General features: G+C 33.8%; 4 protein-coding genes across 7 annotated transcripts; 1 reads left to right on the top strand and 3 right to left on the bottom strand.

The window, feature by feature from the left end:
* Nucleotides 1-3,365: 3,365 nt before the first annotated feature.
* Nucleotides 3,366-8,146, top strand: LOC123206339 (probable UDP-arabinose 4-epimerase 3). 4 transcript variants are annotated; one of them, XM_044623511.1, is made up of 11 exons: nucleotides 3,366-3,500; nucleotides 4,244-4,373; nucleotides 4,516-4,640; nucleotides 4,745-4,858; nucleotides 4,945-5,052; nucleotides 5,151-5,242; nucleotides 5,834-5,975; nucleotides 6,160-6,254; nucleotides 6,524-6,653; nucleotides 7,450-7,594; nucleotides 7,703-8,146. In XM_044623511.1, the coding sequence occupies exons 2-11, from the start codon at nucleotides 4,316-4,318 to the stop codon at nucleotides 7,930-7,932; spliced, it is 1,239 nt and encodes a 412-aa protein (XP_044479446.1). In that variant the 5' UTR covers nucleotides 3,366-3,500; nucleotides 4,244-4,315; the 3' UTR covers nucleotides 7,933-8,146. The 4 variants fall into 4 exon arrangements, with proteins under 4 accessions (XP_044479446.1, XP_044479448.1, XP_044479445.1 ...); XM_044623513.1 differs by having other exon boundaries at nucleotides 3,388-3,540; nucleotides 4,244-4,374; nucleotides 4,520-4,640; XM_044623510.1 differs by having other exon boundaries at nucleotides 3,388-3,540.
* A 3,590-nt stretch (nucleotides 8,147-11,736) lies between these two features.
* LOC123206318 (putative disease resistance RPP13-like protein 1) lies at nucleotides 11,737-12,958 on the bottom strand. Its single transcript, XM_044623485.1, has 3 exons — nucleotides 12,818-12,958; nucleotides 12,280-12,449; nucleotides 11,737-12,073 (listed from the first exon to the last, which is right to left on the bottom strand). The coding sequence occupies exons 1-3, from the start codon at nucleotides 12,956-12,958 to the stop codon at nucleotides 11,737-11,739; spliced, it is 648 nt and encodes a 215-aa protein (XP_044479420.1).
* Nucleotides 12,959-13,958: 1,000 nt separating this feature from the next.
* LOC123206319 (putative disease resistance RPP13-like protein 1) lies at nucleotides 13,959-18,449 on the bottom strand. The gene has a single exon (XM_044623486.1). It carries the CDS (start codon nucleotides 18,447-18,449, stop codon nucleotides 13,959-13,961), a length of 4,491 nt encoding a protein of 1,496 aa, XP_044479421.1.
* A 3,220-nt stretch (nucleotides 18,450-21,669) lies between these two features.
* LOC123206306 (coatomer subunit epsilon-1-like) lies at nucleotides 21,670-25,266 on the bottom strand. Its single transcript, XM_044623469.1, has 7 exons — nucleotides 25,025-25,266; nucleotides 24,850-24,939; nucleotides 23,938-24,089; nucleotides 22,945-23,080; nucleotides 22,714-22,869; nucleotides 22,214-22,293; nucleotides 21,670-21,915 (listed from the first exon to the last, which is right to left on the bottom strand). Exons 1-7 carry the CDS (start codon nucleotides 25,184-25,186, stop codon nucleotides 21,822-21,824), a joined length of 870 nt encoding a protein of 289 aa, XP_044479404.1. The 5' UTR covers nucleotides 25,187-25,266; the 3' UTR covers nucleotides 21,670-21,821.
* Between the last annotated feature and the right edge of the window lie 289 nt (nucleotides 25,267-25,555).

Consider the following 25,555-nt stretch of genomic DNA (forward strand, 5'->3'; position numbering starts at 1 on the left):
TGTGTGACTTTGGTTTGAATTATTTTTTTAAAGGCCAAAAGACTACTTCCCAACCAAGGTTTAGTGAAAAGACAAATTTCCACATGTTAACTTTTAAAAACTCAAATATTCAGCTATTTATTAAAATTCATTTATAAAGTTAAGAATAAAATTATTATTTAGCTAAAAATATTAAAAAACCAATAAATTATCACAGCTTGCCTCTTTAGTTTAAACATTTGACAATTTCTCCCTACTTAATGTTTGAAAATTCATCATTCCCCCCTAGGGTTTGAAATGTTTTTTTCTAGTTTCTTTTGACAAGCAGAGCCAACCTTCCCCATTCATTTTCCACCGGCGGGCAAAGAAGAAGATCAACAGATCTCAACCATGAATATAAGCGTCTCTTCGACATCGTCGTCATGTGATTCATCTCCTCGGCATCTCTTTCATTGCACGATTTGTCTCCCTAACATCATCGTTAGGCAATTAATCTCCCTAATGTCTCTTTTGTTGCCTATTTGGTCTCTCTAGTGTCGTCTATCATTGATCGTCACAGAGTTGAAACTCACTCATGGGTTTTTAAGTTGCTAGTGGTCAACGGTGGAAATCGACGACGTTTGGAGAGAGAGAGAGAGCACTGGTGAGAGAGAGAGTGCTAAGAGGAAGAGATTGACGGAAACAAAGACGACAATGGAGAAGCACACTAGAAGAAACTAGAAAAAAATTTCAAACCCTAGGGGAATGACAAATTTTCAAATCTTGAATGAGAAAATTTTTTTAGATTTTTAAAAATAACAGGTAAAATATGATAATTTTTTAGTTTTTTAAATATTTTTAGCTAAATAATAATTTTATCTCTAACATAAAAATAAATTTAATAAATGAGTGAGTATTTAAATTTTTAAAAAATAATAAATGAGTGCTTTGGCCTTTTTAAAATATATTTTTTTTTTTGAGAAAATCAATATGTATTTTCTATTTTACTTATTAAATTATTTGTGCTCGATCTCCTCGGCGAAAAGTCTTGAACACATGCAATGTATTTCATGTGCGCGGGCGTAGCAATTCCGTGGATTTTTGGAATGGCACAGGCGTCCATTTCGTACATGTCTGCGTAGATTCTTTCATGGCTTTAAGTTGTTGTACCTTTTCGGACGTGGACCCCGGGACCTACTCAACTCTCAATATTAAAACAAGGCCAAACGACTTACTTTCACCCAAAGTTAGATTCTTTTTCTAAGCTTTTATTAATTTTATTTTAAAAATCTAAATACTTATTATTAGTATTATTATGTTAAATTTTATTATTATTGTTAAAGATAAAGTTATTATTTTAATATTTTATTTAAAAATAATAATTTATCTTAATTTTTCATCTTATTTTTTAAAATTAATAATTTTTTCATAATTTAATTTAAAAAAAATTATCTTTTCACTTCTATCATTTAGGATTATGAGAGTTTTAATATTTTAAGGTTTACAGCTCACCTCCACATATTTTTGCCTCTCACAATTGCCACCCCATATTTTTGCAACCTTCCATAGTTACCTCTTCTCCATAAACTGTCAATCTCTCTTTGACAGCTAGCATCCTCCGTTTTCGGCTAGTATCTTAGTTTTCTTCTTCAATAGTCAAGCTTGTGTTTGGTGAAGTCGTGCACCTTAGCAATTCTTCTTCTTTGATTTTACAAACACTCTTCTTCTTTAATTTAAACAAATGAAGCTCTTCGTCGGACATGAACGAACGAAGGTCATCATTCAAATTAAAGAGATTTGAGTCAAACATGAACAAATGAAGGTCGTTAGCACTTGTTCTTCTTTCTTCGATTTGAACAAAAGAAGCCCTTGGCCAAATATGAACAAACAAAGAAGAACAAGTGATGATGCATGTGACTTCGCTAGAGAAGAGAACTAGGATGTTGGCCACTAAAAAGAGATCGACAGTCTATGGAGAAGAGCCAACTATGGAAGGTTGCAAAAATATGGGTGGCTGCTAGGAGGGGAAAAAATATGTGAGGGTAAGCTCTTAACCCTAAAATATTGAAATCCAAAGAACCCTAAATGGTCGAGGTGAAAAAGATAACTTTTTAAAATTAAGTTATGAGAGAAATTTTTAATTTTAAAAATTATGATGAGAAATAGGGATAAATTATTTTTTCTTTAAATAAAATTTTAAAATAATAATTTTACTTTTGACAATAATAATAAAATTTAATAAATTGATATGTGTTTGAGATTTTGAAAAATAATAGATAAAAACTGGAGAAATGAGTAAACCGTAAATGACAATAAGTTTTCTGGCTATAAAATAAATTAAAATTTAACAAAATACCAGAACATTAATTTGATCCAAATTAAGTTGGAGAACAGTGTCATATGAAATTAATTTAATCTAAAAAAATAAGTCATAAATCAATTTGAAATCGACAAATTGAAGATTAATTTCAATTAAAAAATAACTTAACTTTAATCCATCACTAAGATATAATTATTGATTGAATTTTTTTTATAATATATAGAGAAAAACAATATAATTATTTTTATTAACCCTTTTAAATTTTATTAATTTTTTTATTTTTTATGTTATATTTTTATTTAATATTACCTATAAATATTATTTCTAAATCCGAGCTTATTTAAGCTTACTCTCTAAAATTTTCATTGCCCTTTTTCATTGCTTTTACTGGGGTTCATGATTGGCCCAGCAGGACCAATCATGTTAATTTCATTAATTTATTTTTTAAAGTATGGCCTGACTTTAATCAAGAATTTTAATTATTATTTTTTTCCATAAAAAAATAAATAAGAATTTAAGAATAATCTCTTAAATAAGGTATTATATTAAAACCAAAAAAATATTTAAAATTTTTTAATATTATTATTATTAATTCTCATTGTATTATTAATTTATTTTCCTTTTTTAACCCCCACTCTCCTATTTTTGGCATTTCACTTGAGATCTTTGTATCTCATTAAAATTAATTTTATAACTGTTAATAAAATTTTAGATATATTTAATAAATTTACATATATATATTTGAAAAAACAAAAATATTAAATTTCTTTCCTTTTTAGGCAAATACTAATCCAAAAAAAAAAATTATAATATACTTTCAAAAAATTATTAAAATAAAATATTATTTTACAATTTCTATTTTTTAAATAATTTTACATACAAATCATTAAATCCTTTTCTAAAAAATTTTGAGAAATATAAATAATACAAACTTTATAATATATCGTTTTTTACTTATACTATATTACAAATTTTTTTTTGATTTTTTAATAAATTTAAATAAATATTTTAGAGGGTAATAATAGTTATTTAAATGATTAATAAATAGAAAAAAATAATTTTATAAAAACTTTGTTTGAATTTTCCACAGTTCCTGTCTTCTCCTTGACAACGTTGGCAACAAAAACAAAAAGCAAACACAAATTTCAATTTTCCACAGGTCCTGTCTTCTCCTTCTTTCTATCGCTCTATATTTCAATTCATTCGGACGTACGCACACATGGTCTCGCCTCCCCTCTCTCTCTCTTCTTGTTTTTTCCTCTGTACGTTTTCTCTTTCTTTCTCCTTCTTACGTTTTTTGAAACTTTTTTTTGAAAATAATTTTCCTCAGAAATTTACTGGGTTCTTCTTTATATTTGGTTCTGTTTCCTCTGTTTTTGTCTCAGATCTTCTGTTTTCTCATCTGGGTGTCTTCCCGTTTTGTTGTTTTGCATTTGACAGCCTTCGATCGTTTGAAGCTCTGATTTTTATTTCTTATTAAGGTTGTGCTTTGAATTGCCGCCCAATTTTATTAATAGATCAACGAAGGCATTTTTTTTTTTGTATTATTTGAGATGGGAATTTCCTTTTCAATCTTCGGATTCTGATCATTGTCCATTTGGGTTTGATCTTCTTCTTGTTTTTCTAAATTTTGCTGTTTTTTTAAAAATAATTTTAATTGTTTTGTTAAAATTTATTTTCTGCAGCCGACATGCTCTGACTTTATTAAATTGTGTATTTTTATTTGAAAAAAAATTAATAAATTTCGAGTATATTTTTTTATGTGTTTTCTGTAAATTGGTTTTGCTGGATCTTCATAGTTTTTAAAATTTCAGGGCTTTTATTGCCTGTGTAAATACTTTTTAGAACTTTTTGCTGTCTCTCCACTTTTCAAATTTCCATAATTTATGTTTTCACCTTCTTTTTTTTTTTTTTAATTTATGATTCAAAACTGATTCGATACTTTGATTTCTTATCATTTTGCAGCACATTGAAGGCGGTTTATTTCGTGATTATCATTGAGTCCGGCAATTTTTTCCCATAAAAGGGTTCTTCCAGATGCTAAATTTTGGCAGGAATAGAAATCAGTCAAGGTCTACTAGACCTGTCTCTTTTGGTAAGCATTATAATTGTTAAGTTTTTTAATGCTTTTGATATATTTTATATTTGTCGGTTGATTTGTTATTGATCTGGTGTTGTGATTAGTGTTAAATGTTTTGCTCAAACTGTGTATGATTATGAATCTTTTATGCCTGCAGGTTTAGATTATGCGGACCCCAAAAGGAAAGGCAATTTTGTAGGGAAAATTCTTTTAGCTGCTTCCTTAACTGCATTATGCATTATCATGCTCAAACAGTCCCCAAGCTTCAGTGTCCCCAGTAAGGTAACCCTGGTTCATTTTCGGAAAATTTTAGGTGATCATTTGAGGTTATATTGTTTTTTATTTTTTAAATCTAACATTGTATTGCATGATTTTCTTTCTTCCAGTTCTCCCGGCATGAAGAAGGGGTAGTTCATGTGTTGGTGACAGGCGGTGCTGGTTATATCGGTTCACATGCTGCGTTTCGATTATTGAAGGATTCTTACCGTGTAACAATAGTTGTATGTATTTTCATTGTTTATTTTTTTGCAGCTTAAAAATCTCACTTTTGTGTAGATCTTGAGTGAAGTGATTTTTTTTTTAACAGGATAATCTTTCAAGGGGAAATTTAGGTGCTGTGAAGATACTACAAGAGTTATTTCCAGAACCTGGGAGGCTTCAGTTTATTTACGCTGACTTGGGAGATGTGAAAGCAGTATCCTTATCACGGCATTAATATGATGTATTTTAGCTTTAGGTTTACTACTTTATAGATGGTAATGTTGCAATGTTTTTACTTAACTTGAATGTCAGGTTAACAAAATATTTTCAGAAAATGCATTTGATGCTGTCATTCATTTTGCTGCTGTTGCATATGTTGGGGAAAGCACCCTTGATCCTCTTAAGTAAGTATTTTTATGATCTTTTATCAGTCAAACGGTATGTTTTTTTCTTGCTATTGAGAGCTGGCTTTCATACATTGCTATCAGCTGCAATGGTGGTGAAATTATTTAGTTCCACTAGAGATTTTTGTTTCTGATTGAAATGGTTGCCTTTGTCATGTTTTTTTCTGTTTTTTTAATTCATCTAAATTTTGAAAGGAGGTGATTGTGTTTTAGTGTTCATATCTGAATTTGGTGTCCTTGAATACTAAATTTTAGTATTAAGAAGCAGTAAATTTCTTATTGACACTACAACCCCATTCCTAAACCTATATGTTCTTTTGTTTGCATAAAGTACCTTTCAACCTTGATTTTATTTTGTCATGTCAGACTTTGCTAGGAATTTTAAGCTAGATTTGATATTAGATAGATTTTAGAAACTTATGTTGTCCAAGGTTCAAAGGAATTTGTGTATCATTTGTATTCATCAATATTTACATGATAAATGGATACAAATTACTGGTTATTTCCATCTTTGCTCTTTAGTCATTTGATGTTGAAGTACCATATCATATATATGTCCTTATTTATAATATATTTGACCTTGCTGTGCAGGTATTATCACAACATTACTGCAAACACATTGGTAGTATTAGAGTCAATGGCTGCTCATGGTGTTAGGACTTTGATATATTCTAGTACGTGTGCCACATATGGAGAGCCGGAAAAGATGCCCATCACTGAAGATACTCCACAGGTGAGGGTGAAATTGTTGGTTAACTGTTTGCCATTAGCATTTTTTGGCTATTTCTACCATTTTTATTTCTCAAGTTCTTATTGAGGGCTACAATGTATGTTACCGATGTGCTACAATTTGATTTAATTTTTTTGTATGTGGTGTTATATTAATTGACAATTGACAGTTTTTTTAATGAACTCAGGTACCGATTAATCCATATGGAAAAGCTAAGAAGATGGCTGAAGATATCATCCTTGATTTTTCTAAAAACTCAGACATGGCAGTAATGATTCTGAGGTTGGTTATTTCATTTATAATTTCTCTTAAGAGTTTTATTTGGACTCATTGCTTCCATTCTGAATTATGTCTGTTCTTTTTACCGTTTCTTGTTTATAATTTGCTGCGGAAAGTTTTGTAACCAATTTATTAGTCATTCTCTTATTCATATTCTATCCATCTCGAAATTTTGGATGGTTCATACCTTGTGATCTTTGTTCTCTTTCAATTTTTACATTATAAATCTGGTGTAATTAACGATGCATACCTTTTTGTTGAGTAATCTGCAGGTACTTCAATGTCATTGGATCTGATCCAGAGGGGAGACTAGGTGAAGCTCCCAGACCTGAATTGCGTGATCATGGACGAATTTCAGGTGCTTGTTTTGATGCTGCTCGTGGTATCATTCCTGGTCTAAAGGTATGCCTTTATGCTATGCTTTTAATGTTTGTTCCCAAAGCACTTTTTCTAGTGCCAAATAAATTATTTACAAGGAGTTCAAAATGTACTCTTTGAAGTAAATAAAGGGATTAGTAAATAGACAAACATAAAGGAAATAAATAAAATAACATTTTGACAGGGATTACTGAAATTAAGGGTTTGTTCAGATTGTGATTCTAAAAAAAAAAATTAAAAAATTTGAGCTTTTATCCAAAATAAAAAGTTTGATACTTAAAATTATTGAAAATATTGAATATTACTTTTTTTTTTTAATTTCTAATTCTATAATATACTTTTTTGGATACACTTTTAAAAAGCTTTTGTAGAAGCACTAAATGTGATTCCATAAAATTCCTTGTTACCTTTATTTTCGGAAATAAAAAATTATTCTTAAATTTTAAATCAATTCTATCTTTTTATAAAAATTAACTTAATGGATTTGGAGGGATGCATCTGCCTGCTTTGATGTGGAGGGAAAGATCCGTTTGTCAAACCTTTCGAGAAAGTCAGAAGCTTATCCATGATATGTAGTTGGATTTTGGATTTTCAAAGTCTTTTCTGTTGGCTGTTCGCAATACCTTCATCCTTTTATAGTTTGTATATTGACTCTTCAAGGTGCTGATTTTGTGTTGCAATTTACTTTTGACTCGCAGCAGCTTCTTTTTTTTTAAACTGAATTACTGCAATTCATAATGAATCAGCGTACTTCTCATTGTTGCATTATGCATGAAGTACTTGGAACTTAAACTAAAATGGCGATTTTGAACACTTGAAGGTTAAAGGAACAGACTACAATACTCCTGATGGCACGTGTGTTAGGGATTACATTGATGTCAATGATCTTGTTGATGCTCATGTAAAAGCTCTTGAGAGGGCACAACCTAACAAAGTTGGAATCTATAATGTTGGCACTGGAAAAGGTGAACAATTATACTGCATTTATTGCTGAATTTTTCTACTGTCTCTTTGATAGTTGTGAAAAAAGTTGGAATTTCCTTTAAACCTTATATTCATATCACTATCATCAGGGAGATCTGTAAAGGAGTTTGTCGAGGCATGTAAAAAGGCAACGGGAGCCAACATTAAAGTTCAGTTTGAACCCCGACGCCCAGGTGACTATGCTGAAGTGTATAGTGACCCAACAAAGATCAGGCATGAATTGAACTGGACAGCGAGGTACACCGACCTCCAAGAAAGTTTAGAAATTGCATGGAGATGGCAGAAAGATCACCATAATGGGTATTTATCATCCGCCTAGGAAACATTCACAGCCATTATTATATAAATGAAGAGAAGGCTAACACAGACCCGGGCATACCAAGTTAGAGAAGGGGATTCATATCGAGAGTAGATTCTTTCCCATTTATCTTTATATTTCGTGTAGTTTTTACAGGGGTCTCATTTATCAGATGTACTTGAACGATAATAGCTCAATAATACGATGATATGCATAGGTGCAGGTATACCGTTTATTTGTTTCCATGATTTATTCTTTCCTCCCTTGTTATCAAGCCGATGATGATAGGGATTTTGTCGATTTATCAAATATAGACTTATAGTTCATTGTAAATGAAGTTAATTATATATCTCATAAGGTGTACCTGGGCTTGCTAGTATTTCTTGTGCATAGAGATCCATATTTCTGATTCATTCATAATCCTACCACTGCATCTCATAATTTGAGGAGTTATTTTTGGGAGCTAATTATAAGGATTAATTGTTGAAGACATAGAAGTGAAAAGTTAATGATTTAGGGTTATTATCTACTCACACCTCAAAGGTATACAAATTGGCCTTGACTTGTTGGGGTCAATTACGTAGAGTTGACTCAATCTTGAATCTATGTTCGGCTCTAGTTTGATTTGTTTGCCCTCAGGTGACATTGTTCGCCTATCGGCATTATCGTGTACTTGTTTGACAATATTATTTATCCTTTTGGTGATACTTTACCTATTGGTAGCTTTTTAATGACATTTTTTATTCCACCAATTGTCCTTTGGTAACATTGTTCACAAGTTTGAAAGAGTTGAGTTCAAACTGAGTATTAGGGATTTGAGTTGAGCTTGAATTAACTTTTGTTCGAGTTTAGTTAAGCTTGAATCTATTCACATTTGATACATTATCTAATATCTTCTTTGACAGTTGTTTGCTAATGGTAAAAATGTGTTTGGGTTTGTCGGTTATGATAATATTTTATTATCAAAATTAAAAAATAACATAAAAGTAAATTATCTTGAAGATTGATGGGTATAAATTAATATTGAAATTGGGTAGATTGACATGTATAATGTTGTTATATTCTTTTACTTAAACATGTTAAATTAAATCAAAGATGTAGAGACAATGATGACACTGTAACAAATCAAAGATGGGGTTGTAAAAGAAATGACACGGGTGACACTCTCCGTCAATGGAAAACTGCAAAACAAATTGCCCATTGTCATTCCAAAACTATGGAAAACTACATAGTGTCTATAGAAAATCAAGGGAAAACTGCCCGGATCACAGATGACAACACGAAAGCAATGTTGTGGGGGGTTGATCAACCTGAAGATCCAACCCCAGCCTCAGCCTCTTTGCATGGCAGCGAGCTCCATCCTTCTTCACCTTTTCTTGCATGACAAAGATATCTAGCCCTCTTTTCCTTCTTCGCACGACAATGGTTGGTCGTGATCGACAAGTGGTGGTTAGTCATAACCAGTGATGGTGTTGTAATTTTAATTGCATATGAAATTTTTTTTTTCTTAATATATGTTTGAATAAGGGAAAATAAAAAGACATAATAGGATTTAGGGTTATAGGTTATTTTAATTTAATGTAAGGGTGTTTTTGTCCTAAAATTTAATAAGAATAAAATTATATAAAAATTTAGATACACTAAATAATCTTTTAATATTTTCAAGGATGTGATAACATATTAATTGCTATATTAATTATCACTTAGTGTGAAAGTAAAATGTTATCGAAATTTCTTATTATTATTAATAATAAAAAATAGCTTGTTGAACAAATCTTTTATTCCCCTATCTAAAAGCACCCTAACGGTGAGTTTGAAGTTGGTCATGATACGTTAGCTCTCCGGGCAAAGTTCCATTATTGTTTGGCTTGTAGGGCGCAATCTTTAGTTCGATACCACCTTAGGCAATGAAAGTAGCACGAATCAATCGTTCATAAAGTGAAGACTTCGAAGTCGATCTTGCAGGGCATTCTTGTTAGAAATATTAGTGAAGTTTCCTTGCATTTCAGCTTCTTAGGTTGTACATCAAGTCGTATGGTTGTGAGTAGGGTTGGCTCAAACTCTGTTACCAATTCCATTGAGCTTGAAACGAGAAGGCATAACTCAATGTCAAGCTTGAGCTATGGGTGTAAGAAAATATTGAGCTGGCTTGAGCTCAAGCCATGGAAGGTTCGACTTGAGTTTGACTAATTTTTTTTTGTTAATTTGTAAAAAATTATTAATTGAAGTTATTTTAAAAATTTTTGTTTGCTGATAAAAGAAAATATCGGTGAAAAGTTAAACTATATTAAAAAATGAAATAAGTAAATTTATTTATAATGGGTGAGGTATTTATTAAAGTTTCTCTATTGAGATTTCGTATCTCTGTAAACTCAGTTTTAGATTAACTTAAATTAGAAAGAATCAGTTCAAACAACTTAAGATTAATGAGTTAGAATTTGAACTTGATTTGAAAACTTTACATTAGACTCGAACTTTATTAATATTAACCCATATCAGAAAATTTCTAAAAGCTAACCTTGAAATAGATAGATATTGAGACAGCCTAAAAGAATGAAACTTACATTTATACACTGATTTGATGATGACCTCAAAGCCAATCTGAGCTGGGGCAGAAACAAAAGCTAATTTTTTTAACACCAGAAACAGAAAATGAATAAGAATCAACAAAGATTCCAGCAGATAAGGCGGTCCAGTCACCATAGTTTTCATTCCAAGCAAAAACTTCCTCTTCAACAATTGCTGCTTCAATTCAATTTGAAGCATGTTTAGGTCATTATCATCACTACTCCCACGAGAAATAGACCTGAGAATTGATTTTGTCATTTTAATAAGGTCAAAGAACTATTTTCCACCCAAGAATTACTTTAATCTCAAAAATATATCTATAATAGATAAAAAATTTAAATCCCCACCTATAGATTAACTGTCATTATAATTTTCAGTTATAAATAAGGGTAAAATCGTTATTTTATAATTAAACTCTAAATTTTTATAAGTTAAATCATTTTCCTTTAGGTTTTAAAAATTAATATTTCACCCCATTCTTAAAGTTTGAAAAATTTATATTTCATTGTTAGGGTTTGTTTAGCTTCTTTGGTCACTACCATTCTAACCATTGGCTAGTGTTTTCCACAGATCTTCCAAACCCTATGACAAAAGACACCCACCTAACTAGCATGAAAGATGATGATCATCGTCATTGTGTCTGGAAGACGCGAAGAAAGACGATGCTTTGTTGTCCTATGTCATGTCTAGATGATGCGATGATGAAGCGTTGTCCTTTGTTGTTATGTTTGAATGACACGATGAAGCATCGTCTTTCGTGGTGGTTGGGTGGCTATCTTTTGTCTTCAAATCTGAAAGATAGGTGGAAAGTACTGGTTGATGGCTGGAATGGTGGTGGTTGGAGAAGCTAAACAAACCCTAAAAGTGAAATATGGACTTTTCAAACTTATAAAATAAGATGAAATATTAATTTTTAAAACCTGAGGGGGAAAATGTTATTAACTTTTAAACATTTAGGGTTTAGTATAAAATAACGATTTTACTCTTATTTATAACTAATATTTAATCTTATTCAAACTTATAGAATAAAATTAAAATTATTTTATAAACCCTGAGGGGAAAAATGATATTAACTTTTAAAATTTTAGGATTTAGTACAAAATAATGATTTAATCTTTACTTATAACTGAAAAATATAATAATAGGTATTCTATTGATGGGTGTTTGAATTTTTTATCTGTTATGAGTATGATTTTGAAATTAAACTAAAACTTAGATGGGAAATTATCCTTTACCCTTTTAATAATATTAAAATCATCATAAACATGAACCATGCTTTGATATCAAAATGATTTTCCACTTTGACACCACTGTAAATAAGCTGAGCAAGAGGAGCTTGCCTATCCCTCCCATCCCTGCTATAGAAATAACAGGAACTCCATCACCTGTAAAATAATCTCTTAGCAATGTTTCAGGTATTGCCTCCTTATCTTCTTCCCTACCATAAACGTTGGCTTCATTCACCAAAGAATAAGTGGGCAGTTTTTGCTTGACTTTGTCAAACCTTCCTTCTGAATTTTTTACCGGACCCAGTCGGTCTTTCTCTGTTGCAATATCTTGCAACCTAGTATTAATCTCTATTTGGGCCATCATCCTGGAGTTAAACTTAAAAGGTCTTGAATTCAAGCCGATGAAGCAAGAATAAATCAGTTTTTGTCCCTTACTTGTGGTTGCTTGAGTTTGAGGTTCGACCGTTTGAGCAGCAACTTCCTTCGCAAACCTTTCAGTGTCATACTCATCCAGTATGTCTTCCAAATCATGAGCTAGGTTTTGAAGCTCACCAACCCAGATTTTACTAACCGGTTTGTCATCTGCTTCTCGTCTGCATCGTCAAGCACTGCACGAATATTCAGCAATATCTTTTCCCACTTTATGAGATCCGTAAGGATGTGCTCTTGACATCCAAATCGAACAAGCACATCTGAAACTGACTTTTCTATCAGCTTCTCAATGATGACTGAAAGAACCGCCTGTTCAATTATAGACATGATGTGTTTTGGTGAAAAAGAAAGAATTGAAAAGGAAGGAACTTATGAAACATTATAGTTAATGTCGGCTACGTGACACAGAAAAGGAGCAGTATGTTCTTTCCCATGGAATGGATACAGAAAGGCTACGCTCATCAGATTTGCTCTAAGTTTCCATGGCAAAGGGGTTTCATATCATGAGACTATATAACAAATTTTGCAAGTAAAATTCGCTTTAAGGTTGGTCGCTTCTATTCATAACAATGCCGGCCTGATTTTCTTTTCTGCTCTTTTCTCAAGGAAATACAAAAGGAAGTAGCTCAGTTTATTGGAAAAGCACACATAAAGAACAATTAAAGAAATTTTTTTACAGCTTCAAATCCCAAGAAGTTTCCTAACCGAGCAACTTTGCCACCACCTCCCCCCAACTCCATTGATGTTTGCTGTTGCACCAGGGGCACTTTGTTGTATCTAGTAAGTATCCATTTTGCACCTCTTCTAGACAAACTCATGCGGTATGTCTTCCATAGCCCAAGCCAAGTTTTCAAGGTTCTCCAAGCCAGATCTTCTTCACCATTGTGTTTGTCATCTGCTTCTCTTTTGCATCGTAGTCAAATCCCGCTAGATACATTTTGGGTTACAAAGCTATCCCGTGATGAATTATATGTCCCAAAGGATGTTACACAAGTATTGCACGAATCTTCGCTAACTTATATATCCACTTATTGAGATCAGGCTCTTGGTGTACAAATTGCAAAGCACCTTTGAAATCAAAATAATTTTATTTTAGATTCACTTATAATCATCTCAAACTCAAATATTTGAATGAGTTTGAACTCAGATAATTTTAAAGTTGAACATGTAAAATAATGGCACAAAGACACAAAAGATGTAAGGATAAAGTAACCCTCAATATGACACATCATATGAGTAGTAGTTCATAACTTTTTACTTGGATGTGGGTGGATAAAGCAGAATAAATATAAATAAACTGTAATCTTTCACAACACATGGATAGAAATTTCATCATCTTTCCCAATTATATATAAAGGGCAAGTGAGAAAAACAAGTTTTCCTTTTTCTTCAAATCAATCTCAAATTTTACAGATTTTTATGTTGAGATTTTCCTGCAATTTGGTTTTTTCTAGACAGATGATAAAGCTATAACAGAAGAATCCTTCATTATGTAAACATTCTTATAAAAAACTAACTCAAGCAACTGGTGAACAGCCAAGAAATCTTTTGCCCGACCAACATCTCTAACGGTTTGACAGATTGATTTTATGTGAGTATGACACAGAATCATCAACACAGAATATATACAGGATTCAATATAAAAAATGAAGTTACCTTTATAAAGTCATTAATGGAGGGGCACATCTTTGAAGTTGGCTGTTTAAATGCAGAGAGAATGAACAAGAATTCAAGGGGATTCCTTATTGTAAATGAACAAGAATATCAATTTATAATGGCGTTACCTGGAGCTGAAACTTTTGTAATATTGATTAAAGTTCAATGTATCCAGATTCCACCTAAGCTTATAACGGATACTTTGGCTATGATGGGCCAATATTCAGCATTCTTTCTACATTTTGCTTCCAGCAGAGGACATCCGTCGATGGATAAAACATGCATTAAGCTGGACAGCCTCTTTGGGAAGTATTTGAGCTTTGGACATCGAAGGAGACGTAGTTGGCTTAATGAGGTGAGGTCTTGAACCGAAGAGGACAAGGTTTCCAAATTCGGAAAATTTTCAATCACCAGGGTCTGCAGAGGGGCAGGAAGTTTCATTCCTATCTCCTCCTGCGGAAAGGATTCCATGTCATCACATCCTCCACTGATTTGAAGATGACAAAGAGAGGTGAGTTTGTGCAATCCCCACTTGAGCAATGGCTTGCAGATGTTGACATCTTTAATCTCCAGTGACCTAATGTTGGTGGGAAATCCATCTTCCGGAAAAGTTGCAATGGCTGGACATTTTTTTATTGTCAAATTCCGGAGAGAGGTAAGATGGCACATGCCTTCTGGCAGGGCCGCCAGTTTCTCACACTCAATTATGCCAAGCGTTGAGAGGTTGTTAGGCAACCCTCCATCCGGAAATTGAATAAAACTTGGACAATCCATTACTTCAATAGTTTGAAGACGTCTGAGTTTGTTCAGGCAATCAGGCAACAATTTTAGATTTTGACAGCCATCAATACGAAATATCTGAAGAGATGTGTTATCATTCACCTTTTCAGCTATCCGCTCCAGCTTTGAGCATTGCCGAATCCTAAGGTATTCCAGAGCTGTAGGCAGATTACCATTTGAAGAGAAGGAAACAAGGTTTGGACAACTATCAACCTCAATGTACTTGAGTGAACATGGCAACTCGCCGTATGACCACAAGGATGCTAGAGATTCGCAGCATCTAATATTCAAGTACTCTAGCATGGAGATGTTTGGACTGCTGCTGCATCTGCTGATACTTTCCTCCTGCATGTTGAAATCTTCTTTGTCCACTAACGTTTGCAAGTTATTGCAATATTTGATATGCAGCCGCTTCAGTTTCGGAGGCACCTGGACTCTTGCAATGTATTTCACAGACTCACAATCTGAACTGCTGAAACTTTCAAGAGATGTCATGCTGCCATGCACCAGTGCCTCTATTCCCCGTGCTTTGCAGTTCTCAATGGTAATAGATCTCAGCTGGGAAGGCAAGCCAACTACTTCTGCAAAAGAAACAAGATTTGGGCAGTTTTGTATTGATATATCTGTAAGAGAACTGAGATTATGCAGCGTTCGTGGTAGCTTTGCTAGGTTTTCACAATCCCTCAGTTTCAGAGTCTGAAGTTTGCAGGGCAACCTTTGTTGTGTTTGCTCTTCTTCGACCTCTGCCGCCATCAAAAGAACTTGGGAACGGTGGTCACGAGCCAATCCATGAAGTGAGCTACTATCATCATGTGATTCCATTCCTTTAAATGTTATATCTTTGCAGCCACAAATCCTCAGTTCTTCTAGTTTTGGAACCCCTTGCACAAAACTTTCTCCCACAAGCACGCGCTTTGACACATTAATAAGTTTCACTGACTTCAGTGAACCAACATCTTCAATCTCCCAATCCACTTCATTGCATCCATCAATCTCTAATTTGATGAGTACTGGAGAGCTCGGAACTGACACTGACAATAGCTTGCATCGTTCAATTACAAGCTTTTCCAAATTCGGAAGACGTTTTGGCAATTCCCCTTTCAGTTTTGAACACCGAACAATACGAAGCTCTCGTAGGCTAGGAAACCCTTCAATTTCTTGACCAGGTACATGAGGAATCCAATCTTCCCATTCTTTCATGTCCTCAAAGTAGAGAGTCTCAAGTGAGGGAAAAGGGACCAAGCAACCATTTCCATTGAACTCTGGATCCAGGCTCTTCACTTGAACCATTCCTTCGATAACAAGTTCCTTGAGAAAGGGTAGATGCCCAACAGAAGGCAGGCAAATACAATTGACACAATTCTCCAATCTTAGACTTGTTAGTTTTGTCAATGTGCAATTTCCTAGCCATACCGGAAATTTTGTACCCCAAAAGCCAATGACATTGAGCTCTGTCAACTTCTGATAAGGCTGTAGCAAGTCCAGCACTTGCGTATGAGTTTCTGCCTGCATCAAATCATCAGTACTGCTACTCCATTCCAAAATAAGTGCATTCAGGCTCTTCTTACCATTTATATCAGCCTCCTTGACATCATTAGCATCGTGTACATTCTCCAACCCTGAAATGTGAAGTCTTCCCTGTAGATGAGCTAAAGACTTCAGTTCTGCTAACCGGGAGCCAATGTCATGGCCCAAAACAAACTTAGACAGTGTTTGGAGACGTGCTAATTTTCCAATCCTGTTAGGCATATACACTAATGAATTTACTTTGAAAATGTTCAGATGTCGTAAATTGATCAAATTCCCCATATCTGTACATAATTTATTTAGGGAAACACAACCCTCTAGCAAAAGTGATTGTAAATTGTACATGGTGCTAACTGATTCAGGCAAACTTTTAATATCAGTGTAAGAAAGATCAAGATACCGTAGATGCTTAAAACCTGCCAGTTCATGTGATAGCTCTTTGACACAGTATTTATGCAAAGACAATACTCTTAAATGCCGTGATTTCTGCAGCATCTGATAAAAAATTTTAAGAGTGACAGGAGGGGAATCTTGAATATCATGACGCTTGTGCTTTCTATGAAAACGAAAACGAGATTTACGGCTGGCTTCAGAGCAATCTTCTTGTTTCAGTTTCACCGTGAGTGCTAAGAAAGTTCTTAGAAGTTTGAGAGAATCCGACGCCTCAAGTTTTTCCAAGCCATCCAAAGGGCCTCCTATGTATGATAGATGGCGAAGATTGTTAGAAAATAAAATTGTATTATCGCCCTGGGGCACACCCTCTATTCTCAAGTATGTTTTTCCGGCAGCCCATTGAGCAAGGTCATGGATAAGGTCATGCATCACAAACAATGACTGATTGGAGTTTGATTTTTGAAAGAAAGATCTTGACTTCAATTCACGAAAGTATTTGCAACCCAAGTCTTCCATTTTGTACACACCATTTTCACCTTCCAAGAAACCTTCAGCCATCCATAATAAAACCATCTTCTGCTCGTGAAATTCATAGCCCTTTGGGAACAATGAGCAGTATGCAAAACATTGTTTCAGACGTGGGGGAAGATGAAAGTAACTCACTTTGAGAGCTGGCATAATGTCTCCTTCATCTTCTGATATATCCCATATTTTGCTATTCAGTATATCTCTCCAATCATTGACATCATATTTACCATGCAATAAGCCACCGAGAGTTTTGGCTGCCAAAGGCAACCCATCACACTTTTTAACTATCTTCTCCCCAATTTCTTTCAAGTCATGATCATGAATACTGAAATCTTTTGCTCCCAATGAGTGCTGAGCAAAAACTTGTAAACAATCACTATCTGACAACTTTCCCAATGAGTATTCTGCACCGGTTTTTATCATAGATGAAACGCCTTGATTGCGAGTTGTGACGACAATCTTACTTCCCGGACAACCGCTTTCAAATGGAGTACATAAAATAGTCCAGTCATTATAATTTTGTATCCAAACATCATCCAAAACAAGCAACAACTTCTTACCAGAGAGTACTCTTTTCAGTTGGACTTGAAGCCAGTCTAGATCATTAACCCTATCAACCGCCTCAGGCGCATGTGCAGCGATAGACTGCAGGATTCTTTTTGTGACTCTAATTACATCAAAATCCTCGGAAACATGAACCCATGCTCTAAAATCAAAATGATATTCTATTCTTTTATCATTATAGACAAGTTGAGCAAGCGTGGTCTTGCCCAACCCGCCCATCCCAGTGATAGGTATGACGGAGACTCCGTCAACATCTTCAGTACATGAATCACCATTCAACAATAATTCAACTATTACCTCCTTATCTTTTTCCCTGCCATGAACTTTGGCTTCATTGATCAGAGAGGTGGTGGGTAATCTTTCCCTGACTTTCTTTGACCTCCCTTCCGAATTCTCCCTCAACTCCAGGCTATCTCTTGCAGTTGCAATACTTTGTAATCTGGCTGTGATCTCCTCTATTTTGGACGCCATCATGCTACTGAACTTGACAGATCCTGAACTGGAACCTGTGACGAAAGTGGGAATCCATTTTCGTTGCTTACTAGTGGTGGTGGGTTGAGTTTGATGTTCAAGAAGCAACTTCCTGCGTAAAGCTTCAGTGGCAAACTCATCCAGGATGTCTTCCAAGTCATAAGCCAGGTCCTGGAGCTCACTCAACCATATCTTAACCAATCTGCTTGTCATCTGTTTCTCCTCTGCATCGTCAAGTAGGGCTTGAATCTTCACCAATGTCTTTTCCCACTTCTTGAGATCATTCTGGATTTGTTCTTGGCGTCCAAACCGCACAACCGCCTCGGAAACCAACTTCTGGATCAGCATCTCAACGGTGACAGACAAAATTGCCTCTCCAATGATCGACATAGTACCGTCTTTGGGGAAACCAAGAATTATGGAGAATCCAAGGACAGAGAAACCTATAGAAAGTTACAATGAAGGAAGTGAGCTAGCTGAAATATATATATTTCAGCTAGCCTACACAAGCAACGTTACTCATTTGGCCTGGTTAGTTTGGACGGCCAAACCTAAGATATAATGATAACATCTATAACCATTTCTTCCAAAAAGTTCCGGTTAGTTTGGACGGATAAAGCAAAGATATAATGATAACATCTATAATCATTTCTTCCAAAAATTTTCAATACTCTCGTTGGTCTTCGAAGAAATCAACTAACCAAATATGTAATGAGATTTACATTATCTTATAAACCAGCACCTATGTTTGCAGACTGGGATTAGGCGTCATGTGACTGGTTCAAGTTTGTCCTAATCTAACCTGATCATTAACACAGAAATTTACAGAAGAAATGTTGATGCCCTGTGACAACCCTTGACACAATGGTTGAAGAGTTGCCATTTCAGTTAAAGGGTGGATGCTAATATCATTTTGAAAATCGATGGGAACCAAACTTTTCACTCATCACTGACTCTGATTAAACCAGTTCTATCAATATTCCTAGTTTTAAAACACTGTCCAAGATGACCATATATTTTGAGAAACAACTTCACTTCAAAAGCCGGTGATGCTGACATTGGCTGCTGTTGACATCCTCCGAAATTGGCCAAAGGACTATTTCCCACCAAGTTTTAGTCTAATCTCAAAAATACACCCATAACAGATAAAAAATTTTAATATCCACTTATAAACTAACTGTTGTTAAAATTTTAAATTAAAAGTAAAGATAAAATCGTTATTTTACTCATAAACACTAAAAATATCATTTTCTTCTCAAGTTTTAAAAACTAATGCTTCACTCATTCTCAAAGTTTGAAAAGTTTAAATTTCATCTTTAGGGTTTGTTTTCCTTTTTTGCCATCACCATTCTGGCCAACGGTCGGTGTTTTCCACTCATTTTTTAGATCCGACTACAAAGGATGACAAAACATTATCTTTAATTGCATCATCTAGAAGCAACGACGTCCTTTTTCATGTTGTCTAGATGCGACAACAAATTCGTTGTCCTTTGTCACATTGTTTGGACGATGCAATGAAGTATCGATCTTTGTCGCTTCTTCCTAACCAGGACGACATAGGAGAAGATCATCGACCGGATTTGAGAAAATCATTGGCTAGAGATGAAACCTAAAAATGGGGGGAGGGGGGGGGGGGGGGGGGGAATTGAATTTTTTAAAGTTCAATCATGAGAAAAAATTATTAGTTTTCAAAACTAAGAGAGAAAAATGATATAAAATTTTAAAATTTTAGGGTTTAGGGATAAAATAATGATTTTATCTTTATTTCTAATTAAAAATTTTAATAATAGTTAATTTATGAGTAAATATTTAAATTTTTTATCTACTATGAATGTACTTTTAAGATTGGAATAAAACTTTAATAGGGAATAGTACTTCGGCCTCCGAAATTTCATGCAGAGAAATTTTGTGAGGTAATAGAAACTTGGATAGGGGAGATGGATGGACCAATAATATTATCTCTAATTAGTAACAGTCCCATACTTTCTTATATTTATTTGAAATCCCCATTGAGTCATATAGTACTAAAACAACAAAAACCCCTTAAGTATTATCATTGAAATGTAAATGTAGAAAATGAGCATCTTTTTAGCCATAGAATTGAATTGACCCTTCAATGTTACATAGTAAGCATAAATGAGATTGTGATATCGTTTATAAGAGAAATTTAAATCGATATCATTTAATAGTCGAATAGGATAACATAAATAATTCTTAAGAGTGCAATGTTTCTTGAAAAAAATTTAATTAAATTAAATTAATAATTTAATAAATTAATAATTAAATTACAAAACTCACATCTTTGTATATTCTTATTTTTCTTAATTAGGTTAGAAATATTTTAATACATAAGAACAACTAGTTTAATTAGAATAATGCCATTAATTAATTTTAAACTCTAATAAACACTCTAACAAAATAAATTTAATAAACTTTGACTAAAATTGAGTTTTCCTTAATAATAAAATCTTAAAACCTTTTTATTATATTTAATATTTTTTTCCTAAACACAAATTACTCTTATTAAACTTAACCTCCTAAATATAAAATTTTTATAGACTCAAAATAGGGCTATTAAAAGCTTTAATTAACTATTAAATATAAGTACTTATCACACTAGAAAACTACTTTTAAATTAAATTAAACACTTTAAAACTTAAGTTTACATGATTTACCACATAAACATGTCACCTCATATCATATAAGTACATTATATCACTTTGCAATGTCAGATCATATCACACCAACATATCATTGTATCATCATTGACTGCCATATATCTATCCATTCTCTCTCATACCTTTGGCTTGTCTTCGTTCGCTTTTTCCATTAACTTTCTTCTTACTTTGAATCTTTCTTTGACAATTTTTCTCTGTGTTTAGTGGAAATATAATTCTCCCGAAGTGAATCTTATTCTGTAATGATTTTAGCTTTAAGTAAGGTGTTTACTCGATTGATGCATCAATCCACTGTAGACAGACTTGATTTTATTGATGTCATGCTAACATATCGATTAGATTATTTTGATTTGACAATTGAACCATTATTTAATACTATTCATTAAGTTCAACCTAGTGGTCAATTGGGTCCCAACGGCTAAAATGGTTTTTAACCCTGATCTGAATCAAATTTGACACCAGTTCATAGTCGGACCAGCCAATCCTATCCAAATTTTAAAACAGTGATATTTTCTACAACACAAATACAATAATAAATGATATTTGCTTAAAATATTTGACATAGAACTGGATTCGAATTGAGCCAACTCGAGCTCAACTCAGACGAGCCCGAAAAGAGTCAGCCGTAGCTCGAGCTCGAGTTACTCACTAGATTTTTTAATTAAAAATTTTGATATAAAACGACATCGTTTTGACCAATATGTATTAAAACGACGTCGTTTTAATAACGAAAAACAAATCGAACCGAATTCGAACTGAGTTCGAGCTTGACTTTTATGAGCTCGACAAGCTCGAGCTTAACTATATGTGAGCTGAGTCGAGCTCGAGCTCGGCTCGGTTTGAATCTAACCCTAATTTGACATATGGAAATTAGCCTTTTAACCCACAAGATGGGGCAAATTTTCCCAACTCTATACTACCCAAACCACAAATTTTGCAATCAATCAATTCATATATTCTTCTTGTGGGTTACAAAAACAGCCATTTTCAAGGTGAAAAATACCATATCCAGCAAGCACCAACCACCTCTTTGGACCTAAAACAACGTGAATTGAATCGACTCCAACTGACTCGACTTTGGTTTTCAAGCAACAGATTGAATGGCTCTTTCGAAGTTCTCTTCTGCGGAAGATGCGCGCTTAACAAGCATGTGGTGTGGATGTGAAAGTTTCAACTGGCTGCAATTCAATCAATTCAGGCAGATATTAACACTAAATAAAGGGAATTCAGAATTCAGCAATTCTTTGGATTCTATTCATCTAGAGAAATATAGGGAAATCGGAGGAAGACGAATAGAGGAAAGGATTATATTAGGAACCATTTCTACTTATCAAAAATAGCAGTATACTACCCATACAACAGTTTGGGTCGTAAGAGAAAAAATAGATAAAAGTGGGACCAGTGAATTCATGTTGCATATCCAAAAAACTGATATAAAAAGGGGAAGAGAAATGAGGATATGAAGGCACAGCTTACTTGAGGTACCGTGACGATGATTTACCAAGGTGAAGGCTGCATACAATCAGATTGGCTAAAGTTTCTGGATCTTTTGCATCCTGTATTGATTAGAAAACAACTCTTTCGTTAATATAATGTTTCAAACACCCCGAGCCTATTTATAGCAAATACATAATGACAAGTGCCAGGACTGAAATATTTTGTGCCATCATCGAACCATGATGCATTTGATGTGGAAATTAAGAGATCAAGAAACTAAAAAGAGAAACCATAATATACCAAATTGCTATCATGTGTCAAACTAGCAATATTCAATAGAACTAATTTTTTTTTTTAAATTTTCTTTCCATACAGATCACAATTTACTGAAATTACTAGATAACATGGGCATGTACACATAATGTTGTCCTATATACATAGAGTAACCTTAACAATTTTTGAATTATGTCCAGAAAGTTAGAAACAAACATGCATCTCACACCAGGAGTTAAATTTTCTTACAAACTACAAATTCTTACCTTGTTGAGCGCTTCAAGCAACAGTGTTTCAGCTTCATCAAAGTTCCCCATATGCATGCAGCAAACAGCCTTTCCATTCAAGATCAACCCTGTCATTGGGTACTTTTCAGAAAAATCTTGAAAGATGAGATATGCTTCCTGTATCTTGGAACCACCCTAACAAACAGAACAATGTTTAGAAAAATCAAGCAATATTCACTTGCCAGAATAAGCTAGAGAACATGCACTCACCACTGACAAATTCAACCATGCATTTGCAAGTTGAGTAAGTGTGTGATCCTCATCACTCTGCTGCATGACCCGCAGCTGTTTCTCTGCATAATCAGACCTGTGCATCTTAAGGAATATTTGGACATTCAATGCATGTCTGCAAAAGAAAAATAGACTAAAGCCTCAGGAAACAGACAGAGAAGTATCAATCCAAATAGAAAGGAGAAGAAAACTGTCGGAGATCATCCATTATGACTAATGAAGGTTGTGGGTAATGCATCAGCAGCCAACACAGTGATTTGGTTTGATAGAACCATATGGGATTTTAAATAATGTAATAACATAAAACACGAGTAAGGAGGGCCACAAGCAGGCAGTGGAAGCTATATAAACATGTGAAATTAATACCACAGTAAGTTGAGGATAATAATTGCACAAACTTAACAGGCATACATAAGTAAGGCAGGCAGTACGAATAGCAATAGAGCATATCAAGAAAAAATACATTTGATCACATCAATGTCCCAGCATTCAGCAGAGGCTTTTACTGGGTTTCACCAGTTTGAAAACAAGTTATACAAGCTAGGACCTTCAAGCATCACATAGAAGCTTCAATGTGGTATATTCACTGAATTTGACCACTCATCCAAGTAGATTCCAGGCAAAAACAAAAAAAAAAAAATTGAAATAAAAGGAATAAGGAAGACTACAAATGGCATGGATAAATCATAAGGAATCTAGTCCCAACAAAATTTACGCTAGTTGCTATGTGAAACTCTTTGCATAACGCTACTGACATATGTCAAAAGTTTCATGACCTCATTGTTAATTTTATTATCTATTAATTTTTTTCATTAACACTTTGTGTTGTTAGAAATCATTAATGACCAGTGTTGTCAAAGAAATATGAAAATTAAAAAAAAAAAGTCTTTTACTGAATACTTCTCCAACAATAAAAAAACACCAGGAAGGATCAAATTGCAAGTATAGTAGTTCAATATGCTACAAACTCACAGCTCCATAGTCCCTCCAGCATTTGTGTGTTTGAGAGCCTCATTATAATCTTCCTCATGCATGAATACGACCCCAGCAATCCATCGCAAAGTACAGTTGTTTCCAATGGCTGGATCTGCCAACCACTCCTTTAAACTTGAAATGGTTAATTCCTGAAAAGCACAACAGAAAGACTTTGATTTGATCCAGAACCATCTATGTCCTTGAGACACATAGTATGCACAGCAGCAATATTTATTCTATTTCGTTTTATTTCAATAAACTGAACTCAAAATTGTTCACAAACCTCGGAATTCACTTTATGCATAAAATACAGCTCCACTAGAACAAAGATCAAGCATTACAGCAACCATAGTCCTATTCGATTTATTTGCAACTCTATTCTATCTTTGAAAAAACACTGAAAATCCTTAGAAAAGATGTTTAAGTCAAACATTGTCACAAATAACTCTAAAATCTAATGCAAGAAAAAAATAACTTTTATCATTTCAGCAAGACCATATCCTCATTACCACTGAAAATTTGAAACTGTTTCTAAACTTTTGAAACCTCTACCCAGATCACAAAATCCAATTCTTTGTTTTCAAAGCCGAAAATGTTCAAAACATGCATTTATTAAGTGTTCAGTCTGCAAATTTCCCATACAACTCAATCACACAATTCAAAAAATTAGCATAAAATTTAAAAATAAAATAAAAAGTTATTTCATTTCCTAAAACTCCATCTAAACCATATCCAAGAACTCTAAATTATTCAATAATTTTTTAAAACTGCTCCCAGATCACGAGATAAACGCCTCTTAATTTCCATATCAAAAGCGTACAATTTCACAAATCAAATCGCCTAAGCCAACAATTTCACAAATCAAACTTTAAAATATTAAAAAAAATATATAGATCTTGAACAAAAAACCTTGTTTTCAGGATTTGCGAGATAGAGAGCAAGCAACTTCACAGCCTGGAGAGGCGTAGCAGCGGAGTCATCGATCTCATTGATCACAAGCTGAAATTACAAAATTCAGTAAAAGAACAACAAGAAGCCTTAACCTAAAAACAAAATTTATTTAAAAAAAAAAAAAGAATGTGACCTGGTAGCTGCCTAGAGCAATGTAAGAGCGATAGACGAGGCAGTCGCGCTCCACGGCATCGTCTTGGGGAAGGTTAGGGATATCGCTGTTGTTGATGGCGGACTGATAGGCGCCCAAGTAGAAGTGGTTACGAAGATTGAACAAGTGATCGGGTGCCGCCATTGACTTCAGATCTGTATAATGTTCGACTCGTTCGTTCCCTCCTCCTCAGAGATATCAGATCTTCTGGTTTCAAGTGATGCCCGTTCGGTCGTTCTTTTCAAGTTACCGGTCTGGGCTTTTTGGTCGGGCTTATGATAGTTTGGATTTTTGGCCCAAATAATTATTATACAGCCCATTTGTCATGGCTTGTTTTAGCATATGCATGAAAAATACATTAAATTCTCAAGAGAAATGCCTATCTCTAGGTGGTTGGATTAGAAATTGGTGACAAATAGGTCATGCTAAAATCTATTTTAGCTATTAGACTATATTAATGTGAGGTTGAACCAAATAAATTGCATCAAATTATGATTCAATTATTGAATTAGA

Source organism: Mangifera indica, unplaced genomic scaffold (genome assembly GCF_011075055.1).
Source record: "Mangifera indica cultivar Alphonso unplaced genomic scaffold, CATAS_Mindica_2.1 Un_0032, whole genome shotgun sequence".
NCBI lineage: Eukaryota > Viridiplantae > Streptophyta > Magnoliopsida > Sapindales > Anacardiaceae > Mangifera > Mangifera indica.